Consider the following 16,231-nt stretch of genomic DNA (forward strand, 5'->3'; position numbering starts at 1 on the left):
ACCCACTGAGAACTTTGTTTCTTTCCTATAACCAACAGGCAGTCAATGTGTCTGTTCAGTGAATGCAAATATCTTGAAAAAGTATAAAAGCAATGTGTTGCTATAATAAAGCTCTCTTGTGTCGCAGACATATTTTATGAAAAATCCTTTCCTTAGGATTTTTCCTCCTGAGAAGCTGAGAGGCCTCAGGAACAAAATGTAAACAATGATTATCTGCTGCTGTGGAATGCAACAGGTAGATCTTTGATTGGCCCATGCTGGATGTTTGTAATTAATGGCCAATCAAAGCCCAGCTGGCTCGGACAGAGAGCCGAGCCACAGGCTTTTGTTATCATTCTTTCCTGTTCTATTCTTAGCTAGCCTTCTGATGAAATCCTTTCTTCTATTCTTTTAGTATAGTTTTAATGTAATATATATCATAAAATAATAAATCAGCCTTGTGAAACATGGAGTCAGATCCTCATCTCTTCCCCAGTCTGAAATCCCCTGTGAACACCATCACACTCCTGCGATGGGATCGTGGTGCTTTGTGCTGTGTCATGTTCTGTAATGACATCACCTCAGGGCCAGGAATAATCCCTGGCTTCAGTTCACGCTCTGGAATTGTGGGAGAGGCTGCTTGGAGCAGTTCATGAGCTGCACCTGCCCCACTCCCAGCACTCCTGAGGCTCTCCCCATTCCAGGAGAGCAGAGAGGGATCTCACCTGGTGTCGGACCCCAGGCCAGCCGGTACCCGGTGGCTCCCATGACTGAATCCCAGGACACCAGGAGGCTGTTGATGGAAATCTCACTCACTTTCAGCATCTGGACAGTGCTGGAAGCCACTGCAGAAGAGAAGAGTCCCCCAGTTCCATCGAGGTCCCAACAGCTCCAAAGAGCTCCCCAAACCCAACGGCACAGAGAAGTGACAGAAGTGACACCAGCTCTGTGCCAGAACCTCCCGTGTCTGCATGGGCTGAGCGCCACCCCTGCTGCAGGACACTCACCCGTGGTGGCTTTGCCGGTCACCACCGGTCCCTCGATGTCCCCAAAGATGGGGTTGATGGTCACCGTGTGCTCCATGCCCGCCTCCAGCCCCTGGATCATGTAGTAGCTGTAGGAGCTGCCGAGGGTCACGTCCTGGATGCTGCCCTCTGTGAAGGGAATGGTGTCCCCTGGCTCAGACACTGTCCCCTGACTCTGTCCCCTGGCCCAGCCCTTGTCCCCCAACTCAGCCCCTGGCCCCTGACTCAGACACTGTCCCCTGTCCCATCCCATGTCTCCTGTCCCCACCCATGTCCCCTGGCTCAGCCCCTGTCCCAGCCCGTGTTCTCTGTCCAGTCCATGTCCCCGCCCGTGTCCCCTGTCCCAGCCTGTGTCCCCTGGCTCAGCCCCTGTCCTCTGTCCCAGACAATGTCCCCTGGGCCAGCCCACCCCACCCTGTGGCACACCTGGACCACCCTGGGTAGGTGCAGGTGCAAATAATCCACATCCACTTGGGAAGAGCTCAGGGATCACCGAGGCAGCTCAGGGATTTGCAAAGCAAAGGGAATAAAGCAGGGAAACCCCAAGCCGGGCGTTTTGGGGTCTGGGAGTGATCCCATAAGGGGTTCACAGTCTGCCCAGCCCATGTTGGAATCACCCTGCCTTCCCTGCAGGAACTGAAGCCAGCGATTCCCCAAAGCCCAGTTTTAATGTCCTTGTTGTGGGCTAAACCCAGCTCAGCTAAACGTGCCCAGCAGGAGAAGAGTTAAACCCGGATTCCTGCGGATCCACCCCGATTCCAGCGGCAGGCAGCAGGACGTGGAGGAAAACCTCAAAAAGAGGGAAAATGCCTTTTCCACTTTGGTCACTGGATGGTGCCACGTCCCCATTTTCCGTTCCAGCAGCACCAGGAGCCCCATCCCCCTTTTCCCACCTGCTCTCCACATCCCCCATCTCCGGTTTGTGCTCACCTAATCCCGGTTTTAAAAGCCAGACGAGCAAAACCAAACCCCTCCCGTGCAGCAGGGTTGGGATCCCGTCAGCACATCCCTAATCCCGGGATGAGGTGGGGTTTGGGAAGTGGACCCAGAGTTTGTGCTCATCTAATCCCACTTTTAAAAGCCAAGCGAGGAAAACCAAAACCCTCCCTTGCTTGGGACCGGATCTCATCTCCATGGCAGAGAAAGCTCCACCAGTTACAAACCCCAGACAATCTCAATTCCCTCTGGACAAAGATGGAATCCAATCCAATCCAAAGTGTATCCAACACTTTGGGAATCTCACAGCTCCCACCTTTCCATGCCCTGCGTGCCCTACACATCCCCAGTCCTGTCTGTACCTGCTGATGTCCAGGTGAGCCTGAATCCCACCCTGCCCATACCTGCTGATGTCCAGGTGAGCCTGAATCCCACCCTGTACCTGCTGATGTCCAGGTGAGCCTGAATCCCACCCATCCATACCTGCTGATGTCCAGGTGAGCCTGAATCCCACCCTGCCCATACCTGCTGATGTCCAGGTGAGCCTGAATCCCACCCCATCCATACCTGCTGATGTCCAGGTGAGCCTGAATCCCACCCTGCCCATACCTGCTGATGTCCAGGTGAGCCTGAATCCCACCCCATCCATACCTGCTGATGTCCAGGTGAGCCTGAATCCCACCCCATCCATACCTGCTGATGTCCAGGTGAGCCTGAATCCCACCCTGCCCATACCTGCTGATGTCCAGGTGAGCCTGTATCCCGTTGCTCCCCGGACAGGGCTCCACCGGGCCTGGAGAGTGTCCGTGGTCTCGTTCTGCAGCACGAGGTTCTCCACAGGCAGGAGCTTCACTGCAAGGAGGAAAAGAAATAAAATCTAGGAGCCCTCAGTTGGGAATGGAGGACTTTTGGGGAAACTTATTATTTCTCCATGAATGTTCCTCCAGCTCACCTGGGTGAAGGGAACACCTGAAGGGAGGTGGCCGGGTGGGACTGGGCTCTGCTCCCATGGAATGAGGGGCAGGACAAGAGGGAATGGCCTCAAGCTGTGACAGGGGAGGTTCAGGTTGGATTTTGGGAAAAACCTCTGGATGGAAAGGGTGATCAGGCATTGGAGGAGCTGCCCAGGGCAGTGGTGGAATCACATCCCTGGAGAGATTTCAAAGCCACATGGATGTGGCACTTGGGGACGTGACTGGTGACGGTTGGATTCAGAGATCTTACAGGGTTTTTCCAGCCTTAATGATTCCCTGAGAGAGATTTCCAGGAGCTCCTGCCCAGGGGCTGAAACCATCTCATAACCAGAGGGAGAATAGCCCAACCTGTCCCTGTCCCCTGTTTGGGACCAACCAACCTCATTTTCCCTCCTGTTTTGCACCCACACTTCACAATCTCCCACATTCCCCAAATTTTAGGATGGCACTGAGGATGCCCATGTCCACGAGGGAAGAGTTGGGATGGAATTGGGAAGATCCTGGTGCGTGAGGGCACCAACTCTGAGGTGGGGATGGTTGGATTTGGGGATCTTAGAGGGATTTTCCAGCCTTAATGATGCCAAAAAGGGGATTTCCAGGAGCTCCTGCTCAGGAGCTGAGGGCATCTCATAAACCAGAGGGAGAACAACCCAATCTGTCCTTGTCCCCTGTTTGGGACCAATCAACCTTGTGAAGTGTGGGTGCAAAACAGGAGGGAAACGATCTCCCACATTCCCCCAAACTTTATGTTGGCATTGAGGGAATGTCCATGAGGGAAGAGTTAGGATGGAATTGGGAAGATCCTGGTGCGTGAGGGCACCAGCTCCGAGGTGGGGACGGTTGGATTCAGGGATCTCAGAGGGTTTTTTCCAGCCTTAACGATGCCAAGAGAGGGATTTCCAGGAGCTCCTGCCCAGGGGACTGAAATCATCTCATGAACCAGAGGGAGAACATTCCAACCTGTGACTATTCAGGACCAAACATCCCCGAGCACCACCTTTGTGAAGTGTGGGTGCGAAACAGGAGGGAAAACGATTCCCCCAAAACTTTAGGATGGCACTGAGGACGTCCATGAGAGAAGGGAAGAGTTAGGATGGAATTGGGAAGATCCTGGTGGGCGAGGGCATCAACTCTGAGGTGGGGACAGGACAGCTGGGGACAAAAGGTACCAACCATGGGGAGGGGGACAAAAGGGCCCACCCATCTCTTACGTGTCCTGCCCAGAGCAGCCACGGGCTGGCTCGGGCCCTCGGGATACACGGCGTAGATGCTGATGCTGTATTCCCTGTCCTCCTGCAGGTTTTCCAGCAGGTGGGAAGAGACATCGCCCCGCAGGATCTGCTCGAGGGTCACCCCAGGCTTGTTGGCTGCAAAATCGAGGGGAAAAGGGATGGTGAAGGATTCCCATGAGGATAAATCCCGCCAGGGAGGTCTTCACACCATGGAGGTGGCTCAGGGGCGTGGTTGGAGTCTCCCAATCCATGTGGTGTTGCTTGGAACTCTGGCTGTGCTGTGCCAGCCCTCAGATCCCACAGAGAGGAGTGGGAGGCATCCTAAACTCATCCCAAATCCAACCAGAGCAGGTGCTCGAGAGGGAAAAACATCTGGATGTGCCAGGGAAAACAAGGAATTCACAGCATCATGCTCAGCTTGTTCTTCCAAGGAAAAGTCCTTCCAAGGAGTCTCCTCCATCCTGGAAGAACCACAATATTTGGAAAAGTCTATCCTGGAACTCTTTCCAGAATCATGCCAGGAGTTCACAGCACCTTCCCTGCCTTTGGATCACTCCTCCTTATAAAGCAAACACCAAGAAAAAATAGGAAAAACCAACTAAAATTGATTGAAATCAATAAAATTAATTAAACCTTAATAAAACTCACCCCTGGGGATGTAGATCTTGTAGCCCTCCAGCTTGCCCAGGGGAGGTGTCCAAGCCACCCTCAGGCTGAAAAGTCCTTCTTCTATCACACGGAAATTGGTGACTGGAGGCACGGGAGCTTTGGGGACACAAAAATAGGGCAGAAATGGAGCTGAAAGTGCTGGAATAATGGGAAAAATCCTTGGAAAATCTTTTGTTCTCAGGGGCAGAGAGACGCAAAGAGGAGAAGCACCAACTCTGGTTCCTTAAAATCAACAATCCCCCTCCTACCAACCCTTTGTTCCAATAGGGATGAAACAACCCAGGGCTGAAAGTTTTGGGAGTTTTCTCTGGGAATGGTGCTGGGATCTGAAATATCCTCTCAAAAGCAGAGGAAATCTCCCCATGGCAGGGGAAACTCTGCATTTCTTGCAGACTGAGCAGGAATCAGAGCCATGAATCAAAGCCTGCTTTGCTCCCACAGCCACAATTCCAAGGGAGAGGAGCCCGTTTGGATCCAGCCAGCCACAGCAGGCGGATTTATGGCTCCTGCCTCTGGCCTCGTGTTGGGGATAATAAGAGGAGAGATCAAATGGCTTTATTTCCACCCATAAAGACATTCCATCTTGTTGGCAAGTACAGATGAGCCAAACCTCATTGAGGAGCTTTATTTATTCATCCTGTCAGAGACTTTCCCTCAAGAAGACAAACAATTCCCGACGTTGCAGGGGGTGAGGGGAGGGAACAAAAGTCAGGGAAGAAAGGGAAGGGAGGGAAGGAATAATTCTTCACAAAACCCCTCAGGCTAAGCAGGATTGGAGCTTCATCCCAGGAGCAGAGTGGGATTAGGGAACTCTGAAAATCCCTAAAAGCAGAGGTGATGGAAGTCCTGTCCCACTTTCAAACGTTCTCCTGACATATCCCCATGTCCCTTCCTGGGAATGGAGATTCCTGCTTTTGGTGGGGACACCCCTCAAAGTCACCCCTTTATTTATTCATCCTGTCAGAGACCTTCCCTCAAGAAGACAAACAATTCCGGACATCACAGAGGGTGAGCAAAAGGCAGAGAAGGAAGGAAGGAATAATTCTTCACAAAACCCCTCGGGCTAAGCAGGATTGGGGCTTCATCCAGGGAGCAGAGTGGGATTAGTGAACCCCCTAAACTGTGAAAATCCCTGAAAGCAGAGGTGGTGAAAGTCCAGTCCCACTTTCAAACGTTCTCCTGACATGTCCCCGTGTCCTTTCTTGGGAATGGAGATTCCTGCTTGGGGTGGGGACACCCCTCAAAGTCACCCCTTGAGGGTCAGAAGAAGAGATCTGCCCCTGGACATTGGTCTGGGTGAATGACATCAACCTCTACTTCAAGAATTGCATTGGGTTTTTTTTGCTAATTATATTACAATTACTGTAATATAATTACTTCAATGTAATTACTATGGTATAATTACTTTGATAAAGTACATGATTCTGTCCTGTCCTGGTAGTTTTAGCTTCTCTACCGTGCAGTAAATAATTCTTATTAAGATCTTGTAATCTACTTATTTATCATAAGGAATCATGAATTTTAATATAAATTTTATATAATATAAATAAACCATGTTTGCCATCTTTATCCTTGGACAAAGGTTCAACCACACCTCTATAACTCCTTAGATTTAATGCATTGACAGCCTGGGGTTGGGATTGGATCCAGCCTCCTCTTGGAGGAGTTTGGAAAGCCAAGGAGCTTCCTGCACCTCAGGACTCAATGGAAGTTTCTCTAGTAAAATTTGAAGCTCCAAACCCATCAATCCATCCATCCATCCATCCATCCATCCATCCATCCATCCATCCATCCATCCATCCATCCATCCATCCATCCCTCTATTCCGCATCCATCCATCCATCCATCCATTCTGCTATCCATCCCACCATCCATTCTTCCTTCCCTCATCCCTCCATCCCACAATCCATCCATCCACCCACCCACCCTCCCACCATCTCTCCATCCTTCCTTCCTTTCTTCCAAGCCTCCATCCCTCATCCATCCATCGTCCCTCCATCCATCCCTCGCCCCCATCCCAGGGGACCCTCACCTGTTTTCCCTTTGGTGGCCGCAGGCTCCCCGAGGGTTCCTCCATAGCTGGCCCTCACCGTCAGCACGTACTTGGTGCTGGGCTTCAGACCTGTCACCAGCACCGTGGTGGTGTCCCCATCCACCTCCATCTGCCACACAGGGGGACAAGGGACATGGGTGTCACACCCATAGCAGAACACCAGGCCACCTGCCACACCTCCTCCAGGTGACTTCCATGAGCAGGAGCCTCTTAAACCCTCACCCAGAGGTTGTGATCCTCAAATTGTGGAATAGCCCAGGAAAGAAAACATGGGGAGTGCATAAGGGCAAAGGTGATCTCAAATTCCTTTGAAGAAAATGAAGGGAAAACAACCAAGAAAGTTCCTTTTTAAGTTCAGAGAAGGAATTTTTGATGTAACCTGAGGGCAGGAGATGGAAACAGAAGTTCGGGATCTCATAATAACAGGGAAAACACAGAAGCTGCCAAGGATGATCATTCCAGTTAAATACAATTTTAATAATTAATACAATTAATAATCTCCACTTTAATAATTTAAGCTTTCATAGCTTTGTTCTATTATTAGGAATCAAAGCTTTTGGGGCAAGTATCTTGTGCCCTTCAGTTTTACTCCCAAACTTTGTGCTGTGTGGGATGAGCTGGAGCACACGGCAGCATCCCTCACACAAGGACATGGAAAATCCCAAAATCCACGGAGATCTCACCAAAATGAACAGCCTTGGCAGCAGGAGATGCTGTCAGAGAGGCTGGATGGGATGGAGTGGTGGCATCATAAAGATAAGGAGAGGAAGGATTGGATATTGGGAAGGTTGGGTGCCACCTCTAAACCCAGCATGACCCCCCCAACATTGGGAGCTGGAACCAGCACTGGGAATGGTGGATCCATACCCATGGTGGATCTACAGCTTCACGTCAATCCTCAGGAATTCCTACCAATCCCACTGTGCCCAGGATGGCTGAGGTGTGACCTCCTAACTGGGCTGTGCCCCCAGCATGGGATGACCCCACAACATTGGGAAAGGAAACCCAACATTGGGAACTAAAACCCAACATTGGGGATTGAAACTGGTGGATCCCATGGTGGATGCACATCTCCAACCCTCAGGAATTCCTGCCAATCCTGCTGTCCCAGGATGGCTGAGGGATGTGGTGTCACCTCCTAACCAGGCTGTGCCCTCAACATGGCATGACCCCACAACACTGGGAACTGAAACTGGTTGATCCAATAGTGGATCCACACCTCCACTTCAACCTTCAAGAATTCCTACCAATCCCGCTGTCACCAGGACGGCTGTGGGACATGGAGTGACCTCCTAACTGTGCTGTGCCCTCAACATGGGATGAACACCCAACTTTGGGAACTGAAACTGGTGGATCTACACCCAGAATGGATCTATAGCTTCATGTCAATCCTCAGGAATTCCTGCCAATCCCACTGTGCTCAGGATGGCTGAGGGACATGGTGCCACCTCCTAACTGGGCTGTGCCCTCAACAGGGGATGACCCCACAACATTGGGAAAGGAAACCCAACACTGAGAACTGAAACTGGTGGATCCACACCTCCACTTCAGCCCTCAGGAATTCCTGCCAATCCCGCTGTGCCCAGGATGGCTGAGGGACGTGATGTGACCTCCTAACTGGGCTGTGCCCTCCACACAGAACGAACCCCCAACTTTGGGAACTGAAACTGGTGGATCCCATGGTGGATCTACAGCTTCACTTCAACCCTCAGGAATTCCCACCAATTCCGTTGTGACCAGAATAGTTAGGGACATGGTGCCACCTCCTAACTGGGCTGTGAGATCAACATGGGACGACCCCACAACATTGGGAAAGGAAATCCAACATTGGGAACTGAACTCAACACTGAGAACTGAAACTGGCAGGTCCCATGGTGTATCTACACCTTCACTTCAACCCTCAGGAATTCCCACCAATTCTGCTGTGTCCAGGATGGCCGAAGGACATGGTGCCACCTCCTAACTAGGTTGTGCCCTCAACACGGGATGAACTCACAACACTGGGAACTGAACCCCAACATTGGGAGCTGAACCCCAGCTGGTGCCCTGTGACGTGGGAACATGACCCTACCTGTCTCTGGTGCTCTGGCTCCAGCTGCCCCGGTGGCAGCGAGGGGTGGACATGGACATGGTACCCTGTCACCCTGCCCGTGGCTGCCACCCACGAGAGCCTCAGGGAGCTGTGGCTGTGCTCGCTGACACGCAGCTCCCGAGGGCCCAGGATCTGCTCAGCTGCAAGAACACAAAGGAAAGAGCTTGGATTGGATTCCACCACATGTGGAAGTTCATGGATGGAGTCAACACATCCCACACAGAGAAAGCCATGGGTGCCACTCAGGTTGGGAGCACAGGGACACCTGGGATCTGTTTCCAGACAGGAGACGATCCAGCAGGAGTTTTTATGGCCAGTTTTTTGACAGCACAAAGCAGGAAACCAAAAGTTTTTTGGTTACACTTCCCCAGTGAACACCTGGTTAGTGCACGGGGCAGCAGCTCCTCCCTGCCCTGCACCTTCCCAACATTGGAGAAATCTGCCAGGAAGCTTGGACTCTCCGTGGAATGCCTCAGGAAGCCTGGATTTTCCATGGAATGTCACAGGGAACCCTGAAGTGCTGCAGAACCACAAAAGAAGCCCAAAAAACCAGAGACCCATTAAAGTCTCAGGTGAAGTTCTCCCCATTTCTACCCCAAGCTTTGAACTCAGCTTCTCCTGAGCTTGCGAGACAAGAAGGGGCAGGAATTCAGTGCCATCACATCTGGATTCACTGCAGGGTCAGGATCTCTTTGGAAATATATTTGGAGATCTTCTGGAAATCTCCTTCTGGAAATCTCCTTCTGGATCTTCAGCAGGGAATGGAGCTCTTCCTCAGACCTGAGCTGTGATGCCAGAATTCCCTGTGATGATCCCACAGCAAAATACCCCACGGAGCAGAAATGCTGCTCCATCCCATTGCTGCTCCTTTTGTTTGAATGAACATCAAAAAAACCCAAACAAACAAACAAAAAAAAAAATCAAAAAATATGGATACCAGGATCTGATATGCCTAAAAAAAAAAAAAAATAGGGATACCAGGACCTGATATCCCTAAAAAAGAAATCAAAATATAGGGATACCAGGATATGGTATCCCTAAAAAAATGAAAAAATAGGGATACCAGGATCTGATATGCCAAAAAAAATATAGGGATACCAGGACCTGATATCCCTACAAAAGAAATCAAAATATACCAGGATATGGTATCCCTAAAAAAGAAATCAAAATATAGGTATACCAGGATCTGGTATCTCTAAAAAAAAAAAAAATCAAAAAATAGGGATACCAGGATCTGGTATCCCCAAACAAACCATGGAGATGCAGCCAAAAAGAAAACCACCCAGGACCACAGTCCCCAAGCAGGAGCTGGTTGCTCCTCCGGGATCACCCAACCCCTCCAGCTCCCTCAGAGGGACGTGGGAAGTTCATCCCCACGGAAGCACAGCCAGGGGCTGGTTTGAGCAGATGGGAAGCAGGATCGGGGAGAACCCGGCCACACCTTGCACCCTGTGCCTGACAGGCCGTGGTGGCTCCGAGGCGGTGAAGCAGAGCCTCCGAGAGAGTTTGGGAGCCACATCTGGGAGCAGCTGGAAATCCTCCACGTAAAGCAGGTGCTCCGCAGTGGGATCTGAAGCAATCCTGCCCAACTCGTTCTTGTCAGCGTCCTTGATCCCTAGGGAGGGAAAGAGGACATCAAACACCATCCGTGGGGCAGGGCAGGCTTTGGGAAGGGGGCGCAACGTGCTGGGCTTTGAGTTTGATGCCAATTTTGGGTTGTGCTGCCAAGGAAAAGGAGGGAACGAGGAATGGAGCCTCAAGCTGGATGGGGGAAGCGGGGGAAGCCTCTTCCACCAGGGCAAAGAGGTCAGCATGTCTCCAGAGGTGTCATAGAGATGGTGTCAGTGCTGGTAATGGGCTGAGAGGTGGGGAAAAAAAGGAACAGGGCAGGATCTGGCCTTGTCCTTCCCATTGGGTACAGAGACATTCCTGTGCTGAGCAGACAACGGGATTTTGGGAGGCTGTTTGAAAATTCCAGGGCGTTCCTGTGGTAGAACCAAAAAAAGGGGGAACAACCCACCCAACAAACCAATCCTTCCCCAATTTCACCTCACGTTGGTTCAAATCGACCTGGTTGCTCTTTGTATTCAAATCTCACCCCCATTGCTGTCATTCCCTGAAATATTTGGGGAAGAGAAGGATTTGGCTGGTGGAATTTCACTCTTGGGTATGGGGGAGCAGTGGAACCTTTTGTTGCTCAAGGAATTATTCTGAGGAACATTTTTGAGTCAATCTCTGAGTCCCATTAAGAGACAACTTCAGAAGCAAAAACATTTTCAATTGCTTTTTTTCCCCTAAATGTCACATCAAAACATTTTGACTTTTGTGGAACCATTTACCAAACCCCTTCTGAATTTCCAAGCGGCTTTGATAGATATAAAACCTCAGATTCTCACTGAATAAACCAGTTTTTGACAACAACAAAAATATCCAAGAACACAACAATTTTCCTGGACTTGCAGGAAAGGCTGAGCTTAGGGATGGGAGCAGTTTTTAGGAAAAGAGTGTTGAGAATCAGGAGTATTCCCCAAGGAGAAGAACCAGGGTTGGTCACACGGGAGAAGAACGAGGGTTGGTCACACAGAGGATTTGGTGGCCACACATACCCACAGCAAACACTGTCACCCCTCCATCCTGCAGGATCCGGGCTCCCTCTTCCACGGAATCGCTGGATTTCCCATCTGTGATCAGAACCACCACCTGCAAGGGTTGGGATAACAGCCAGGGAAGAAATGGGCTCGACATCAGGAGGTCACAAAGGGAGCTGTAGGGTTTTGCATCCCTGAAATCCCTCTCTTGGAATGAAATCCTTCAAAAACCCCACCCCTTGAGGAAGCTCCCATGGAATCATTGCCATGAGCTGCTCCCCTGAGGATCTTCTCTGCAGGGCCCTCCTGCCCTTGTGTCTCATCTCTGCTTGAGGCAGGAGCTCCAGGAGGAAATTCCTGCCAGCACTGGGAGAGGATTCACCCCTACAAATCCTCATGATCAGCTCTCAAAGGAGGATTAGGTTTGGATTGGATGCTAGGAAAGAATTCTTCCCTGTGGAGAGGGACAACTTGCAAGGTCATGGAGTGATGGGACAAAGTGGAAACGGCTTCCCACTGCCAGAGGGCAGGAATGGGTGGGATCTTGGGAATGAGGAACTCCTGGCTGGGCTGGAATTGCCCAAGCAGCTGTGGCTGCCTCTGCATCGCTGCAATGCCCAAGGTCAGGTTGGATGGGGTTTGGAGCAGCCTGGGATGGTGGAACGTGTCCCTGCCCATGGTAGAGGAGTGACACTGGATGGACTTTGAGTTCCCTTCTGACCCAAACCATTCCAGGATTCTGGGATGACCCATCTGCTCCTTGGACAACACCCCAGGAGCTCACCCACCTTTGCTGCCACCTGTCTCAGGGTGTCCTGGTGGGCCAAGGCCTGAGCTGCAAAAGCCAGGGCTGAGCCTGTGTGGAGGCTGCTGCCTTTGGAGGAGAGATCCTGAGCTGCATCTAGCCATTCCCTGAAGGTCACGTAATCCGTGAGCTCCACACTCATCCTGGGAATGGGAGAGGGGGGAATAAAGAGCAACGGGTGCACTGAAAGTGGCCATGACCAGCAATAAAGTTGACATTTAGTTTTTTTCCAGTTGCCCAGAGAAGCTGAGGCTGCCCCTGGATCCCTGGAAGTGTCCAAGGCCAGGCTGGACAGGGCTTGGAGCACCCTGGGATACGGGAAGGTGTCCCTGCCCATGAGAACTGGGATGAAATGGTCTTTAAGGTCCCTTCCCACCCAAACCATTCCATGGATTCAACTCATCTCAGAAAATTCTCCTCACAGTGGTCAGGGGAGTGCAGGGAACAAGCCCCAGACCCTGGTACCACAATCCAGGATCTAAAACTTGCAATTTGAGTGTTAAACCCATCCCTCCTGCCCTGAACTTGGAATTTGAGTGTTAAAAATCATCCTTCCTTCCCTGAACTTGGAATTTGGGTGTTAAAGCCATCCTTCCTGCCCTGAACTTGGAATTTGAGTGTTAAACCCACCCTTCCTATCCTGAACTGAGAATTTCAGTGTTAAACTCATCCTTCCTGCCCTGAACTGAGAATTTCAGTGTTAAACTCATCCTTCCTGCCCTGAACTGGGAATTTGAGTGTTAAACCTATCCTTGCTGCCCTGAACTTGGAATTTCAGTGTTAAACCCATCCTTCCTGACCTGAACTGGGAATTTGGGTGTTAAACTCATCCTTCCTGCCCTGAACTGGGAATTTGGGTGTTAAACCCATCCTTCCTGCCCTGAACTGGGAATTTGAGTGTGAAACCCATCCTTCCTGCCCTGAAAGAATTCCCTGTGTCCAAGCACCTCTGGGTGACTCTGCTGAGGGTTCATCTCTTGCTCAGAGGTTCCCCAGAGCTGCAGAAGCTCCATCCATGAGCTGGACCCCAGGAGAGGCTGGAGGAGGAGGCTCAGACCCACCTTGGTGTCTCCCCATACAGAGCCAGGCCCAGCTGGACCCCTCCTGCTCCCGTCTCGAAGGATCTGGCCACGCTCCCGATGAAATCCTGGAGCAGCCGGGAGCTCTCCTTCCCTGTGCTTCCCTCCGAGTGCCCCACCAGGAACAGGATCTCAGCCACCTCTGCTGTCCTGCAGGCTGGGGGACAAGAGGGACAGGGAGTGAGGGACAATCCCAGAGCCACCCGAATTCCCAGGACACCAAAGGGGAGGAGATGGAGAGACCATGTTTGGGTGTTTCCCAGAGCGTTGTGTTCCCCTCAATTTCCTCTTAATTCTTCATTTGAATGTTCTGACCCAGGAGAAGCTTCTCATCCAGAGATGCCCCATCCTGGGAAGTCTCCAAGGCCAGGAAGAACCTGGGATAGTGGAAGGTCCCTGTCCAAGGCAGAGCTTCCTCCATCCATCCTGATTTTTGAGAGTCTTCCTCACCCGACCCTCATTTGCATCTGGGGATAATGAGGAGGAAAACAACAAATATGGGATTCCAAAGGGTGAGATTTTCCAAAAATGGGGGTTTTGCCCTTTCCCCTATAAACGTGACAATCCCAGCTCATTCTGGGGGCTTTTCTTTTCTTTTTTTTTTTTTTTTGGGCAAAAATTTCCCAAAACCTCGGAATTCCTGCTTGGATCAGACACCCGGAGCTATCATGGGAGACGTGGGATGTTAAAGATATTTGGATTGGTACCTTCTGGAGGAAATCCCACCCTGGACAGCTCTATCAATCACAGGGGGATAGGATGGGAGTTGGAATTTTCCATGAACATCCTGCTCCATCCATCATGGATGATGCCAGAGACATTTCCAAACTTTGATTTATTGCCCCACTCCCAGCCCAGAATTAAACAGCACCAGAGTTGAGTTTCTTGGTTAATTGATGGACAGCAGCTTAATTAAGCTAATTTCCGAGCTGATGCTGAAGATTCCATTAACTCCTTGTTGAATTTAACGGGTTTAGATGGATCTGCACCTCCAAACCTGGGGGCTGTTGGAAAAAGGAGGATCCCACCCAGCCTGGGACAATTCTGGGAGCTCTGGGGGATGCTCCCAAGGATCTTCCCCACCTGAGACCAAAAAATACATCCATGAGGCTCTTCCCTGGAATTCCTTTTCCTCCTGCTTTTTGGATCCAGCCCCTCATCCCCCAAAGCTCTTTGTGAGCCTGCATGGAGCTGGGGAGGTGAATCCTTGTGCCATCCCCACTCCCTAAAAAGCAGGAGAAGGATTCAAGGCTTCCTTGAGGATTTTCCTCTCCCATTTCCTGTGTGGTGGCTGGAACCAGGTCTTGGAATTCAGAGGGGATTTGTTTTCCCTTTCTCCCCACTTTCCTCTGGAGCAGAGGCAGGATAATGAGCAGAGCCCTGATTTCTCCATGAATCCCCAGAGCAGGAATTCAGACCCTGAATTCAATCCCAGAGCAGGAATTCAGACCCTGAATTCAATCCCAGAGCAGGAATTCAGACCCTGAATTCAATCCCAGAGCAGGAATTCAGACCCTGAATTCAATCCCAGAGCAGGAATTCAATCCCAGTTCCAGGCCTGAATTCAATCCCAGAGCAGGAATTCAATCCCAGATCCAGGCCTGAATTCAATCCCAGAGCAGGAATTCAGGCCCTGAATTCAATCCCAGATCCAGGCCTGAATTCAATCCCAGAGCAGGAATTCAGACCCTGAATTCAATCCCAGAGTAGGAATTCAATCCCAGTTCCAGGCCTGAATTCAATCCCAGAGCAGGAATTCAGACCCTGAATTCAATCCCAGATCCAGGCCTGAATTCAATCCCAGAGCAGGAATTCAGGCCTGAATTCAATCCCAGAGCAGGAATTCAGGCCCTGAATTCCCCTGAGGATCTTCTCTGCAGGGCCCTCCTGTCCTTGTGTCTCATCTCTGCTTGGGCCAGGAGCTCCAGGAGGAAATTCCTGCCAGCACAAGGAGAGGATTCGTCCCTGCAAGTCCTGAATTCCTTTGGAGGTGCTCTGTTATCCACACCATCCCAACCTAAGAGGGTCCTGAGCAGGAATTAAAGGCCCGACAGCTCCACCCTGACAGATCCATGCGTGGTTTCAGGAAAATCTGCTGTTGGAAAAGGGATTTTCCTCCCCAAAATGTCCCTGTGGTGACCCAGGTGTCACTTGTCACTCACCTTCATGAGCAGCCCCAGCTCGGAATGGCCCCGTGGCCAGGGCCAGGACAAGGATCTGGATCTGGGCACACAACATTTCCCTTGGGAAGCAGCTCCTGGGAATCCTTGGAAGCCAGCACAGAGCCTGGAGAGCCCCTCACCTGCAGAGGGAAAGAGGTTGGAGCTGGGCCCACCTGAGGGTGACACTCCCACCCACCCTCAGCGCCAGGAAAAGCTTTTCTCCTGCTGAAAAGGCTCCTCCTGGCTTGGAAAACTGGGATTGAAATCCATAAATCCTTGAATTCCTTCATTTCTTTGCTAATGCTGAGAGTTCAGCTTTGCTCCTCCTTCCCCAACATCCACCGGAGGCAATAAAGCCCAAATGGAATATTGGTGGTGGGATAAAAGCAGGGAAAACTTCACATTTCAATTAATCCATGAGAAAAAGCCAGGAAAATCAGGAATCAGCTGCATCCAACCCTGATCTCCGGGCTCCGAAATCCAGGATGGACTTCCTTGAGGATGCAGCCCACCATGCCACAGGAGTTTGGAATTTTGGTGATTGCTGGTGGTTTAATGACTCCCCAGAGCTGCTGCAGAATTCTCCCTCTGGAAAACAGAGAATTCTCCTGTGGAGCAGAAATGGTGCTGCCTGAAG

At 51.0% G+C, this 16,231-nt stretch overlaps 1 protein-coding gene across 1 annotated transcript in view; it reads right to left on the minus strand.

Moving 5' to 3' along the window:
• The window catches only part of LOC134416994 (collagen alpha-1(VII) chain-like), a 97,855-nt gene extending 82,126 nt beyond the window's left edge, over positions 1-15,729 (minus strand). The window contains exons 1-12 of the mRNA XM_063153644.1: positions 15,595-15,729; positions 13,415-13,589; positions 12,337-12,496; positions 11,567-11,660; positions 10,402-10,575; positions 8,940-9,100; positions 6,848-6,977; positions 4,795-4,911; positions 4,126-4,281; positions 2,676-2,792; positions 987-1,133; positions 705-824 (exon numbers count right to left, since the gene is read on the minus strand). Coding sequence (XP_063009714.1) covers positions 705-824; positions 987-1,133; positions 2,676-2,792; positions 4,126-4,281; positions 4,795-4,911; positions 6,848-6,977; positions 8,940-9,100; positions 10,402-10,575; positions 11,567-11,660; positions 12,337-12,496; positions 13,415-13,589; positions 15,595-15,670 — 1,627 coding nt within the window. The 5' untranslated portion in view covers positions 15,671-15,729. The remainder of the gene's footprint in view (positions 1-704; positions 825-986; positions 1,134-2,675; positions 2,793-4,125; positions 4,282-4,794; positions 4,912-6,847; positions 6,978-8,939; positions 9,101-10,401; positions 10,576-11,566; positions 11,661-12,336; positions 12,497-13,414; positions 13,590-15,594) is intronic.
• Between the last annotated feature and the right edge of the window lie 502 nt (positions 15,730-16,231).

The sequence above is a fragment of the Melospiza melodia genome, chromosome 4, assembly GCF_035770615.1.
Source record: "Melospiza melodia melodia isolate bMelMel2 chromosome 4, bMelMel2.pri, whole genome shotgun sequence".
NCBI classification, from domain to species: domain Eukaryota; kingdom Metazoa; phylum Chordata; class Aves; order Passeriformes; family Passerellidae; genus Melospiza; species Melospiza melodia.